Source organism: Pelodiscus sinensis, chromosome 15 (assembly GCF_052426305.1).
Source record: "Pelodiscus sinensis isolate ZL-2025 chromosome 15, ASM5242630v1, whole genome shotgun sequence".
Taxonomy (NCBI): Eukaryota; Metazoa; Chordata; order Testudines; family Trionychidae; genus Pelodiscus; species Pelodiscus sinensis.
Window position 1 is genome coordinate 16,865,580 of NC_143066.1, and position 15,283 is coordinate 16,880,862.

Genomic DNA, 15,283 nt, shown 5'->3' on the forward strand with positions numbered 1-15,283 from the left:
GTGGAGTGAATCCAATCGTGTCTTAGCACTTTCATCAGTAAAGATTCCTGGAGGAGTAGCATTCCAAAGGAGCAAGGGAAGAGGGTAGGCTGTGCAATCTGTCCGAGCAACACGTCTCCAAAAAACACCATTTATTGCAGAGTATACAACCATTCTTTCTTCTTCAAGTGAGTATCTAGAACTCACAGTTTTATTTGTGGGTGGGTAGTAGGAGTCCTTCTCAAACAATGTCTGCAGGACAACTATGTGATACAACCCCAATACTTTCACAGAAATATGGTCCTGAATATGAATATGCATACTTTATGCAAAATGGGTCAAGTAATGGAGCTTGTAATCCCCTGAATGCGTACATTCTATTTGTGAGCATGTATCTTTCTTCTATGTGAAGTTAGAAATACAAAGTACAAGCCTTTGTTTATTAATCTAGGTTGTCTAGTGAAAGCCATTAGTGGTACTTATGGAACTTAATGGCTCCTATGCTCAAGAAAATGATCTGTGAATAGTCTTGTTTTTCCTGTAAGCCTAAACTGTGGTCCTACAAAGACATGTGACCAGGCCATCTGATGCTTGAATCCATCTTGAATTTGGTATTTTTCCAAATGGGGGAATGGGAAAAAAAAGACATCCTGCTCTCGGGAAATTCTATTTAAGGAAAGCAAACGATGAAGGTCTTCAGCTGCCTTCACAGATTGTGCCCCAAGAGAATACATGAAAGCATTTGGAAAAAAAAGTACTCTAACAACAGGGATGGAGATAAGTTGCTGAACCCAAGTCAGAAAGAACAGCTCTGGCCTAAAAAGACTTCACCTGAAATGAAAACTAGGGAGAGAAACTATAATTTCTAACAATTTCTCTTATTGTATTAATTTTAGCTGGCTTGTTTTGTTTTGTTTTAGTTTAGTAACTTATTTTCATCTATAACTTACAATCACTTGAATCTCACTTTTTATACTTAATAAAATCACTTCTGTATATTATCAAATCCAATGTAAATAACTGTTACCTAGGCGTGGGAAGAAAACAGATGAGCATATCTTTCTTTCATTGATAAAGGGAGTGAATTTTATGAGCTTTCTGTTTAAAAAACTTTTATACAGAGTAAGATGGATTTATTTGTGGCTTTGTTCCCTTTGGGGCTGTGCTCTTGGATGCTGTCAAGTTCTTGTAACTGAGCACTCCCAGAGCTGAGCTGTTATAAGTATCTATGTTACTCTGCTAGAAGTCTATTTCCTTAAATCCGTAGTTGTGGAAGTAGTCGACTATTCGACTACACACTTCCCCCTACCCCGCTGCCTCTGCGTCAGAGGCAGTAGGGGGAGGCATGGCAGGGAAGCAGAAGCCAGTGCTGGGGTAAGACAGCTTTAAAGCCGGTTCCCCCCAGCACCACCTCCGTGGCGAGGGGGCTAGTAGGAGAGGCAGAGCCACAGTGGTCCCGGAGCCGGCGCAAGACGGCCAGCCCCAGGAGCTAACCCCACTGCGGCTCTTCAGTTTAAAAGTAATAAGAGCTGAGCTGCCTGTGTGCCCAGCTCCTACTACATGTAAACTGCAGAGCCACAGTGGGGGTAGTGAGCTCGCCCCCAACATCTATTTGAGTAGTTGATGGAATTTCCATCAACTACTTAATCAGCTAATTAATTGCAACTGAACATCCCTAACCCCAGACCTGTGCCTTTGCTGGGGGAGTGGTGGGGCACCTCCGAGGACAGAGGTAGGTGGACTCAGTGGTTTGATCAGCCCATCAGGTGACAATCTCAAGGGGATCTCTGTGACCCAACCTGTCATAAGCTCTAACAAAAGCAGAGGTGACTGGTTAGAGGGAACCTCAGGGGCTACCAGACAAGTGACCCTCGCTCCCCACCCCAGCCTGGGTAAGGGAAGGGCAAGGAAAATCCACTTCCACCCAGGCCCTGCCACTCCCCAACTCTGATCCACCCCCATCCCGTCTCTTCCCCCAACTGAGGCAGCCTGTGGAACTAGCAGCACTGGCACCTGTGGTCCACCGTCTCCCCTCACCCCACATTCACTGGTAGCCATGGGACAAGCAGAACAAGGCGGGTCCACTACTTTGCTCCCTTGGCTGCTGTGTTGCTCCATTCCCACCAGGGAGTGCAGTGGCAGCCAGGAAAACAAAGCAGAAGAACCACCTTGCACTGCTTCCTCTGCTACTGCTGGTGAGTGTGGAGGGGCCATACCCTCAAGCGGTCGCTGGGGGGCCCCCTTCCTGTCACCAGTGACCCATCCAGCTACTGGACAGTCCCTCCCATCAATGTGTTTTGGGGCATTTGCACTCATTGCCCCTGACCAAAAGAGAGATCTGGTCTGGAAACCTACCAAAGAAAGTGTCTTTTAAAGGTATGGACTGAGCTCCTCACAGCTGCCCTCCTTGCTACTCACAGGCACAAGAACACATGTTATGTTGTGATGTTCCCACATACAAAGGACAGTGTCCCGTGAGTAGGAATATGAGTACTGAAGTACAGAACACATGAGGAGTCTATCGGGGGGTGTTCTCCCTGAGTCCCATAAGTAGTAATAGGAAAAGTTCTAGAATTTTCCCTAACAGTCTCTTCCTGATTCCGTTGTACAGCACCAGGAGGGGGAGGTGAATGGAAGATGACTTCCTGATGTGTCTAGATGGGGATGAATAGGAGCAAATGTCCTCTAAGGGATGGACCATTCTGTCTGTACTGTCTTGTCTCGGGGTGGGGTGGGGGGGGGAGGAGAGGTCAGTGAGATGTAGTGATATGTCTGTATCAACTCTGACCTTTCCTTGACATTGTAACCACTATTATGAAGAACATGACTTGAATTTTGAGTGTGTAGCTGTGATTGCCTAGAAATGACAAGAATAGACCGAGGCAGATTATTTTAATGCATCACATTTCCATGAAGCTACTAACACAAGAATTGCCAAAGAGACAGTCAGAACAAACGAGCAAAAAGTGTGGCCAAACTAAAGGAAACTAGTTGTTCCAGTTTGTCTTCGGGTGAAAGTAAGACTTTAAATATGAGTTGGGGGCTATGAAGCTGGTCAGGAAGTCAGCATGAGAGAGGGAATGGAAACTTTAAGAGCAAGGCTTACCCAGTGTCCCAACTCTCTCAGCAGACAAATAAAAAGGGAACACATGGGGCAGAGTTCTGAAAGGGCTAATCTACCTACTATACAGACTAGATAAGAACTCACCAGAAGCGGTGATCCCAGGGGAACACCACACAGGCTTTTATTGATTTGCCTAAAGATCTGTAACTCTTGTATGCTTTGTTCTTGTGATTTTATAAAGCCCTGAGCAAAGCCTATGTTCCTTGCTTCACCTACCATGTGGTCCTCCAAAAGAGTTCAACTATAAAGCAGAATTCCTACTATAGCCATATCTCCACTTGCCGGAGGATTGACACTCTAGCGATCAATCCTCTAGGGTTTGATTTAGCGGGTCTAGTAAATATCCACTAAATCAAACCATGAGGGCACTCCTGTCAGTGCAAGAACTCCTCACTGTGGCAAGAAGTAAGAGAAGTTGACAGAAACATTTCTCCCACTGACATCCCACTGTGGGGCTGCCCCAGAAAATCTGTGCAAGGTACTTCGGCTCCAGCTAAGCAATTCACATAGCTGGAGTTGCGTATCTTGCATTGATTTTCTCCACCAGCATAGATCTAATCTGAGATGGATTTTGGAAGAAACATACAAAAGCAAATGTGGAGGGCTGACAAGTGACCACACAGGAGGCCTGCATCAAAATGTGTTCCTTGAAGGACCAGAATTGGGAATAGTAACTGAATACTGCTCAGATCCAACCTGCTTTCAGGCACATAGTGCAAAGGATGGATCCAATTAAACAAACTGATAATTATCCATCAGGGGTACAGAGATGGTAGGTACCAAAGCTCCAATTCACCAAGGCACTTTGTATTGAGGAAACCAAAGCTGAAATCTATTTATTTTTTAGGAAAAATCTTCTTAATCTAAGTAACTAGAAGAATGAATTAACTAACAGCCACCTAAATGGTAAGATTACGAACTAATATCAGTAGCACAGTACACACAGAAAAGGAAACACTGCATGAGTTTGGTCTCATTGGCATAATCAATACGAAGAAACTGAGGAATGGCAGGGCCCATTCCATTTGTACTGCCTTCGGTGTGGCTGTGGCAAGGTAGTAGACTGTAGGCACGGCCTGAACACACACTGGTGGCCAAAAGAATCAGGCTGAATGACACACAACATAATTTTATAATTATACATTTGGATAATAAAAAAATATTCATAACACTAATTTTTCAGTTGAACAAAAATGTGATGTTACAACAAAGCAGTTGTCCATAATTAACTCATTAATGATCTGATCCTACAAGATGGCATCCTCTGTACTTTGTAGAATCAGCTCAAGTAGGATTACATGCTATAGAGCAACCATCAGCTTCTTCCTCCCACAATGCTATCCCACCATAATACCTTATAGATTAAACCTTACTGTGATAATGTGTGCTAAAGATGGCAGCATGATTCTTCTGAACAATCTGAGAGAATAAAGAGATATAATCTAAAAAGTGCTCTGAAGTGTGGTGCACTAGCTGCCCTGTACACATCTGACTAGTGAAAACCATAAGGTACCTGGGTTTGCATGCATTTTATGACAAAACACATACAATGTGTTACCCTCCCCGCCATGCTTTATGAAAATTGGTTGATGAAAATGAATATGCCTAACTTAAAGATGCTTTATGCAAAACAGATCGTGTAACAATTTCAAAAGTTACAATCTGCAGAATCTATATATCCTATTTTTGTTCATGAATTTTGGTATGTAAAGTTAGGAATACGAAGTGTGAATGCGGTTTTAATTCTAAATGTACTAAGGAGGGCCGTCAGTAATACTTTAGAAACTTAACAGCTCGGTGATCAAATCAATAACCTGTGAATGGTTTTGTTTTTTCTGTAAGCCTAAACTGTGGTTGGTCCTAGAAAGACATGTGACCATGCCACCTTGTACTGAAATCCATTTTGAATCTAGTAATTTTCCATGCTGATGGAGAGACTGAATAAAGGTTTCCCTTATTGAGGGAAAGCCTATTCAAGGAATGGCAAGCAATCAGGCCTTTATAACTGCCTGCCCACCCTAAGAGGATAGACATGAAGAAACCTGAAAACAAAGGACTCTGAAAAGCTGTAGACCCAGGTCAGAATAAAGATCAACTCTGACTTGAAGCATTTTATCTGAGATAAGAACAACTATTTAGGGTAATAATGAGCACATATCAAGTTTCTTAGTGTATTAGAATTAGCTAGTATCTTTAGTTTCTTTTAATGTGGTAACTTACTTTGATCTGACTATTTTCATTTGCAACCACTTAAATCCTATTTGTACTTAATAAAAGCACTTGTTTATTATCAAGCCCATTATAAATAATTGTTACGGGGGGGGGGGGGGGAGCAAGCTCTGTGTATAGTTCTCTTTCACTGATTAAGGTAGCTGAACTTATAGCTTGATCTGTGTAAAACTCTTACACAGGGTAACACAGATTTATTTGAGGTTTTGGTCCCTTTTGGGGGTTGGTTTCCTGGGTCGTATCAGCGACCTTATGGCTGAGTCCTTCCAGACCTGAGTTGGTCAATGTCCATGTTGCTCTGCAAGAGGGCAGTAACCCTAACTCTGCCTTGGCTGGGGGAGACCAGAGCTCCTGGCCCAGCAAAAACAGAGTGGTAGGGAGCCCCACAAGGCAGGAAGGCAGGCTCAGGGGCTTAATCAACACACCAGGTGAGGTGACGGTGACAATCCCAAGGGGACTGCTGTGATCAAACCCATCACAAGATAGTTAACAAAATAATTACTCAACCTGCAAAAATAAGACAATCTGTCTTCCTCAGCATTTTAAAACACAAATTATTGATGTGCATTATTGAGGAAAACTAAAAATATAAAATAAGGATTGGGTCTCAAAGCATGACTAATTAATAGTATGTCAAACTCAAAACTGGGACTACTCTGTTATGACAAGTTTTGCCACTGAACTGCTTATTCAGCAATTCAGGACGAGCAAATCCAGGGGACAAGCTATTCCATTTCTTTATGCCACAGGTCCCCAACATATGAAGTGGGATCAATATTATTTAATTCTCCCAACACTCTCATGAAAAGTGTAATGTAATGTCTGTAACAAACTAGATAAGCATCTATGTAAGTTGTATTTAGCATTACCACAATATTTGACAAGAAATTATCCAGATACCATGTTTGCTACATCTTAAAAAAAAAAACCACTATGACATTTTCAGTCTGCAAACATGAAAACAAAGAATAATCTTTAAGATATTCTGTAATTATATTTTACACTATTTATTCTTAGTATAGGATTACTTGTGTCAGAGATGAAGCATTTTAAATGTGAGAATGTTCTGCGAATTTTTCTCTACAATGTACACAGAAATAAGAGACTAGTGGTTCAACTGTGGAGGCCAGCTCATTGTGACATTATTGCTTCTGCTCTTAGGAAATGTGGCAAAAATGTTCAGTACTTAAAAAGCTTTAACAGGAACAGAATAACATTTAAAATAATCTTCAGATACTAAAATAAAAAATGCACCAAATAATTTTACTGCTTCGATTTATGGAATACTTTGCCAGCGGCTGTTGTGAAGACTATGACTTTACATACTTTAAAAGGGTTCAAAAGAGAGCTGAATAGATTCATGGCGTTCCATCAAATGGGAAAGAATGGTGTCCCAAGCCTCTGTTTTGTCAGAGATAGGAAATGGATGACAGGAGAGGGAATCACCTGCTGATTACCTCTTCTGTTCACTCCTTCTGGGGCATCTGGGCATTGGCCACTGTTAGAAGACAGGATACTGGGCTAGATGGACATTTGGTCTAACACAGTAGGGCCGTTCTTATGTACTTGTAGTGAAATTAAGCAAAAATCACACAACAGTTATATTATTTTTGAGTACTTCTGTACCCAAATACTAGACAAGGAAACGTGATATGAAACATGAATTGCAGTTCCTTTAATAATGGGGAGAGACTTGGCAAACAAGACTTGCTTGTTATATTGAGTAAACTGTATACATAATGAAGATTACATATTTATTGTGTTATGAAAATGTGACCAAGGATAAATACACTATGTATTTTGTTCCATTCTGTCTGTCCAAATATTTTTGTATTTCTCGTTAACTCATTGACTGATGGTTAACAAAGCAATACATGACTTAGTTGTCAGACCAATGCTAAGGGCTGTAATGCTCAAATTACAAAAGTATTTCAGATAAGGACTGAAGTTAACTTATGTAAACTATTTGCAAAGATCTCTTAAAAATCTGAAAATAAAGCTTTTACCTTTCTTTAATGAATATAATGCTGATGTGAAGAATGTCATATAACCAGGAGGCTGAGGTGAAGCATTGAACTCAAAATATCCCAGAACTCCAGGCTACAAGAATAAGAATTAGAGTTAGCTAAACTATTACAAAGTACACTATAGTAAAAACCATAACAGATTAAACATTGATGGTTTATTTTCGTTATTTTTTAGAAAGGCAAATTAGCCATTTTACTATGCAAGAAAACGGAATTTTAAGAAAAGAAAAAAACATCATTCAATGCTAAAATTTGGAAAATGTGCACAAGACAAAGCTCATGTACATGCAGAAACATTATAATTTCACAGTTGCATAATTTCCACGTTAGTTGTTATATTAGTCTCTATGCAAATGGCAGTAATTTAAAATAACTGCAGGAGTCAAGCTTCATCACCATCATGTTGATAGAATACTTGATTATCTACATTACACCATACTGGGTTCTTTTGAAATTGAGATTTGAAATGTAATGTGATCCTGTACAATGAAGCCAACAGTAACCCTTTTTCAACAAAAAATTCTTGGTTTTCTTTAAGTTTTTACTATACTATGCATGATTCACATCCATAAATGAATCTTCTGTATGATTGCCAGTCTCTTTCACACTGGGAAGCTATCAGTCATGTGAGATTTTCATGAGTTGCTACAGAAACCAGTGAGAGACTGATTTATCAAAAACAAAAGTGAGAAATCCAGATTCTATTTGCATTTTCACAAAAAGGAAATATATTATTTCATTGGGCAACCAGATAATTGGAGATAAAAAGGATTTGTGATCTCCAGAAAAGAGAGAGAAATTTTTTTAAATAGAAACTGGGTTGAGGGTGGGAAGAATACTATCACATCAGCATAGGCAAAGACTGCAGATCACACTGCCTTTGCTGGAGATATGAAGCATGAATGGTAGCCCAATAAAAATATATTAATGATAGGTGTGTAAGAAGTAAGCTCAAAATTCTCAGGTTTCTTCAATTAAAAATGAAGAGAAACCCTGCATTTTTACTGAGATGGCTAGAGAATTAAAAAATATTACTTGGGGATATTTTACATTAATAAGACTTGTACTGGTTTGTCAGACTTTCAATATGTGATAATAGTGTAGGAGCGATTCTTAGAACTTAGGTACGAGAGAAGACAGCTGAGAATGTAATATAGATGTCCTCGAACTTATTTATATTTGCATTTTCAGATAAAACAAGCAATTCATCACACTTATACAGAAATTGACCTAAAATGTAGGATTCTAGTTCACACTTTGATTGATAACTACACTATCTAAACAAAAAGCTACAAAGCAAGTTTAAAAGTTACCTTTTTAAAAATGAACACTATATGCATCTTGTTAACATTAATGTGAAATATTAACTTATATGTTCTACATGTGGGTGGTTATCACTATTCATTTCACTGTCATAGGATACATTAAGATTTCTGTGAATCCACTTTTCATAGTGAAATAACTTTTAAGCGAAAAAAAATCAGATGTCACATTTCAAATTCTGCCTTAAAGTACAGCTGAAAACGAGTTAAGTAATCTTGTCCACGTCCCAAAAACACAAAGGTTGTCCATCTCCCTCTCTCTCTCTCGTACACACTCACGCAAGACAAGCTGGCATGCCTGACAGGCAAACAAGGCCCATGACTGGAAAAGCACTTTCAAGTCCAAAGCAAACTGTGAAGAGTTACAAAGAGATTTCACAAAACTGGGTGACTGGGTAAGAAAATGGCAGATGAAATTCAATGCTGACAAATGCAAAGTAATGCACATTGGAAATAGGGATGTAATATCCTGATTAACTGCTTAACTGGGATCCCAAAGGCGTGGCTAGAGTGGCCTAGGTGCCACCTTGTCCTGCTGGGCCAGCTCCCTGGTCTCCACTCAGCTAAGGTACAGAGCTGAGAACACACCCTCCTCCCAGAAGCAATACAGACACTGATTCTCTTTAAGTCCAAGGAAAATGCAGTTTTGGGCCCAGCTTCCTGGGATGCCATTCCCCAAATGAGATCAAAACCCCCATGAATTATTTGGATAAGCCCCCTCTAACAATGAAAGGGGTAATGTACACAGATTGCTCCCCCAGGTAATAACTATTAACACTGACCTTGATAGAAAACAAAAGTGATTTTATTAAGTACAAGTCATAGGATTTAAGTGGTATTAGGTGAGAACAGACAGAGCAAAGTAGAGTACAAATTCAAAATAACAGAAAATGCTTAGTGACTTCTACACTAAAACTCCAGTACAAACTTACTACAAACTCATCCTAAAACTGTTTCTTTCCCAGCCAAACCAGGGAAGTTACCTTTTCCCTGGAGTCTGTGGTTCCCTCCCTTGGGTATGACACACAAGCCAGACAAAAGACTCCTACTTTCCTATTGTTTTTAAAGATTCCCTTTTTGCATGGGCAGACACCTGGCCACTAGGGGTGGATATGTGACTTCTCCAGACCAACGACTGATAAGACTTAAGGACAAAAGGCTATTTACACATGATTGCCCAGACACTGAGGCTTCCCTTGAGGACTTTAACTCCCACATTTAAAACCCATAAAGTATTCCCTACTTGTGATCCTTCTTAGATACTGTTTGTGAGATATTACCAACAAACTACATAATCTATAAAGACAAGAATGGTTCTGGAAAAGTACCCAGAAGGTACAGATAGTCAAAGGAGGCTTCAAAACAAAATCTTAAACTAAGGAAAAAAGCTGGAAGCTAGTTTAAGAATAAACAGCCTACAAGGACAGCTGTTCCTTTAAACAAAATAAGTCATGCTGCTCCCACTTTGGGAAGAAAGCAGAAGTTTTATCTCTATATATAATTTTTTTTTCTGGTGGGACAACAGACACATAATCATGTAACCCCCCCCTACAGACTCAGAAGAGGAAGCGGTGGCCATGGCTCTGGGTTCCCCCCCGACCCTTCCTCGGAATCTGCGCTGGCCCCAAGCTTCCCTGCAATAGGTCAGAAGGCTGTGGCAGTAGCTGCCTCCGGCCCCACTTCTACTTCCAGGTCTGGGGCCCCGACACTCCGTGACCCAGTGGCTGCAGTGGGGGGAGCATTGGAGAGACAGGATAACGAGTAGCCCCCACACATGGGGTGGAGATCACAATGCTAACTGATGGGAGCCAAAAGGGAAAGTTTTCTCCCGAGCGACGAGTCTCTATGGCCTTAGGCGCCCCTGCATTCACTGCCCCTAGAAGGGGCCAGCCCCATCTTCCCCATTGAGAAGGGAGATAGTCTGCCACAGGCAGCTATTGCCCCCCCTTCACCTGCCCACATGCAGATGCCACCAGACTCAAGCAATCCACGTGTGCTCCCTGGGCACTGGCTCTCTCCTCTTCTGGGCTGGCCAGACACTTTGCCCCTAGCTCGCTCCTGCCCCCTTCCCTCCTGAACAGACACCCTGCGCCCAGCCTGCTCCTGACCCCTCTCTTCAACCATACACCCTGCCCCATCAGGGCCCAACCCCCATCTGGCCACAGCATTCTGTCCCCGGCTCCAATCCTGGGGCAGTCCCCATGGTCCAGCCCCCATCTGGCTGCAAGAACAGCTAGTGGCAGCCCCCTTTCTGTTGCGGCACGGATAGGAGGGGAGGGCATGATCCAGATGTGGTGGATAGATGGAGGGGTGGCCAACATAGTGAGCAGGGGGTGCAGCTCCCTACCATTCTTTTGAAGTGTGTAAAAATTCTGGCACGCTGTCATTTGTGATGTTCATGAACTACACACTCACCAATCACAATAAAGGTCAAATGAAGGGGCATAAACAGCTTGGACTTAAGATACTGGAAAATATTTCAGCTCATTATGCTTTGTTTTACTAGATTTGTTTTCTTGTTTTTTGAGAATTTTAATTTGCAAACAATTCCAATTCTGATCTCAAGATACTTTTACAATAATGTAACTCTGCTGCTACCCTCAACAGTTTAATACTAGTGTTAAGGAAAGCAGAATCAGCACATTCAAACTTGGGAAAATTTATTATTTTCTCACCAGATATTTTATCACAGGGTTTGTATGCCCTCTTGTGGCATTAAGTATAACTTTTCAATCTATTAATATCTATTTTTGTTATACAGTACTATGTCACTTTCCCAACCACTTGCCATTTTTATCTTAAATTTCCATACAGTCACATGATTTGAAGAAGCATTCTACTCATCAATAGTTAAAAGAAGCGGAAAGAGGTAAATGTCAAAATGAAATGATATCATCATCAAAGTTTTCTACGTCCTTTCCAACATGTTAAATCAAAAATGTTTTGTACATTTAATTTTGAAGAATTTCACTTCTGATGTTCTTTATACCAGTTCAGTCCCTTACAAAAATGTGTCCCCTAGCACAATAGGAAAAAATACAAGTATTCTGCTCAGAAACAGTTTAAATCTTTTTTGTTTTGTCATATGAGAAATGAAATGGCATTCTGAGAATTGTCCTATGTTTCTCATAAAGTAAGATCAATGAGATAAGTGAAAGAATAACTAACAGCAAATTGTCTTTTCAGACTTCTTGTTACAAGACGCACATTGCAGGGGTTGAGTTCTAGCTATAAAAAGCTGAAAATCAGAATGACTGCTGATCAGTCATGATAAATATTTAGGTTTTTTTAATTATTATAAACTAACATTTCTTCATGTAAAAGATGAGGTTCAATACAAAAGGTTAGTCAAAAATAAACTGCTGTAGGGGAAGTCTATAGAAATCACCAGTAGTTTATTTTCTGCACGTTTCCTGATTTTCAATCCAAAACACGGAGGCCTCAGGACAGAGGGATCATCATCTCAATTCAAATAATTTCAGGGACCCATAATTTCATGTTCTCCCATTCATAATGCACATTGTTCCTGGCTTTACACAGAAAAGCAATTTTAGAAAATTAGATATATTTTACTGCTTTTAATGTAACAAAATTTGAATCACAACATTTACTTTTGCTTTTAAACTCATCTTCCCCTTCTAACTGATCTGTTCCTCTCACCCTCTGCTTTAACACTTGCTCTCTCCTCACTAACTAAACATTTGCCATCGTTGCCCAATTCCCTTGGCTCTCCCACTTGTGGCTGGCAGCTTAAATCTCACCAATGCTCTAGCTGCTGCAGTTGGCTCCTGTTTCTCTCTCTGCCTCCTATTTACTATTAAAGTTGTCTTAGTACTGGCAGGAGTCATTGGCCAGATGACACAGCAGCTGGAGAATATTCAGCTGGAGACAAAGTAGACATTTCTTAGTCCACTTTACATGGGAACTAACAACAATATGTTTTCTCTGTTATAACGTCTGTCTATAAAAACAGAGTAAGAGAATGTGCCAGATCTAAAATACACAGTCAGTTTGCAAAGACACTGAAAGCTTTCAAGGTGAGAGCTTTGAAAGTAGGAGAGCAAAGAGTCTGAATTTTCACTGAAAATATATACATTATGTTTAACTGTCAAATATTATTTTAAAAAAATATTTTCTATGGCTTCTTCCACTGAAAGATATCAAAGCACCTGACATATGTTAATTAAATCTCATAACTAGTTAAACAGGGGAGGGGCTGGAAGTCAGCAGCCTTGCATGGGGAGTGGGGGGTTGGAAGTGGTGAGGGCTGTTGGGGCTTAAGTGGCAGCAGGGTGGGAGGGCTGCCAGTTCCCAGGCCATGAGCTCCTGTAGGCTAAGAGCCAGAAACCCCACCCATGGAAGACTCTTCCCAGAAAACTGCTAACCATTACCAGTAAGCATCAGTTGTTAAAGTGATGCATACCAGGTAACCAGTTAACCAGTTACCCATGAACATCCCTAGTTAAAGAGGATGTTCGGTGCCCCCACACAAAAAGCTAAAGTTTGCCAATTATAGCCTCAAAAAGCAAAAGAAGAATCAAGCATCACAAATTAAGATTATCTCTTGATCTGCTGAGTACTACGAAATCCTAAGGATTACACAGGCTTGCATGAAGAAATGCAACTGCTTTATGTACCTTCAGGGTAGACATCTCAGTGTGTTGTAGGTGCACTAAGCTGATTTCTGTGAAAGCTTTTCCTTCCAAACTGAGTAACAAGATACCCTGTAGTTGTGGCAGTTACCCTTTTCACCCTTATATTTATATAAAGTCATGATGTTTGTGTCACACATCTCTTGAGGTCACCTCTTTCCAGTATTTAAGTAGCAGCTGATAGAGATATGGTAATAGGCTGTCTTTTCCATACTTGAGGATTTCTGCTGGTATGCCATCTTTTTCAGGATCCTCACCACTTGATAGCAAATCAATGGCCTTGCTTAGCTTGTCTCCAGTGGGCTCCATAACTGACATGACCTGTAGACTTAGTATTTGGTCCAGTGATTAGCTGGTGCTGTTTCTTTCTTGTGCCTATATGCTGAATAGTGTTCAAACCAAAAGAAGGTTCCTGCCTTCAAACTGCACTGTGCAATTTGAGGGAGGCAACCTTGTTGACGTTGAGACAGAGCTATCTTCAGGCTCTCACATACAAGTTTGAGGTTTCCAGTTTCTGAGGCTGTCTGCATCTCTTTACAGAGCTTGATCCAGTAATGATCTTGCATCTGCTTGTTGGCTGTACCTTGTTCAAGTCTCACTTAGGTGCTCTTTGTTGGGTTCTTGTGCTCCAGATAGATTGTGTTCTTAATTTTGATGAAAGGTAATAGTTGCATTTCATTTTCTTCAAATCAGTCACAGTACAGATTAAGGGCTGGAAGATCAACTGAAGACTTAAGATTTCCGCTGCATACAGGCCAAGAAAAGTGAAAAGAGCAAAACCGTCCACTGTACATCTCCTTTGTGCACCTTGTGACATGGCATGACATATTCTTTATGGAAATGTGTCCTATTAATAGGACACAACTAGAAAACGCTATGAGTTTGTGTAAGTTTCCAGCAGTTACCCTTAGGCTTTTGTCCTGGGCAGCAGGACTCAGATTACAGGCCTATCATTTCACATGTATTGTAACTGTCACAACATTTGAATGCACTGAAAGAAAGAAATTACTGATTTGGATAAGGTCAGATTTAATCCTGAAACAAAACAAACCCTTTCAGAACCACAAATGGTAAAACCAGACAAGAGAGACAAGTACCTCATAATCTGAGAGGAAATCTAGTAATTTTGATCGAGACGAGATGTAATGTAGCGGTGTCATCACCCGGCGAACAAACTTTTCTATATAAACAGCACTCATAGGGCCCTTGTATTCAATTGGTCCAAAACTAGCACAAAAAATAATAATACATTAAGACTTGACGATTAAGCTGTAACATTAACAATACAGTCCCTGGCTGGGATGGCAGATGCTGAGAGTAATACACAGACACCATGCACAGTCCCTAGAGAGCAGCAGATAGTTTCTAGTGCAGATTAAGAGTAACTTCTGTAACTGATAGAGTAGCCGTGTTTAGGGACTAGAAGGGAGTCCCATTCAGAATTTACCTCCTGAAAAAACAGATTCCAAAAAAGAGCCTATTATTATGTACGATGGTAAGGATCTGGGGATTAAGACAACTTCTGAGTTTTATTTTTAAAAGGTGATAAAAGACAGATAAATTAAAAAAATATTCTAATTAGCATGTAGATGAATAGGCCATTCTACTTAAATATCTCTACTGAGGTGTATGAACAAATTTTGATTAACTGATTAATAAAATAGTCAATTAAATTGCATCAACTATTCAATTACTCCATAGGGTGCCTCTGCCTTTGAAGTATAGCAACATCCCTAGGGCTGTTGCTACACTTCAAAGGCAAAAGTGCTTCGGGGAGCATGGGGTCAGCAGGGAACTCAAGCACTTCCCCACTGGCCCTGTGCTCCCCGCAGCATTTCAAAGTGGCAACGCCGCATGGAGCCTGGGGTCGGCTGGGGACTCCCCCACTGACCCTGGACTCCATGCAGTGCCGCTGCTTTGAAACGCTGCTTGGAGCCTGACCCTAGGTCC

At 40.8% G+C, this 15,283-nt stretch overlaps 1 protein-coding gene across 2 annotated transcripts in view; it reads right to left on the reverse strand.

The window, feature by feature from the left end:
* TXNDC11 (thioredoxin domain containing 11) overlaps positions 1-15,283 on the reverse strand; it is a 103,394-nt gene that overhangs the window by 75,831 nt on the left and 12,280 nt on the right. For both annotated transcript variants that reach the window (XM_025190141.3, XM_006134121.4), the window contains exons 4-5: positions 14,431-14,560; positions 7,339-7,432 (exon numbers count right to left, since the gene is read on the reverse strand). In XM_025190141.3, the coding sequence (XP_025045926.3) occupies positions 7,339-7,432; positions 14,431-14,560 (224 nt within the window). The remainder of the gene's footprint in view (positions 1-7,338; positions 7,433-14,430; positions 14,561-15,283) is intronic.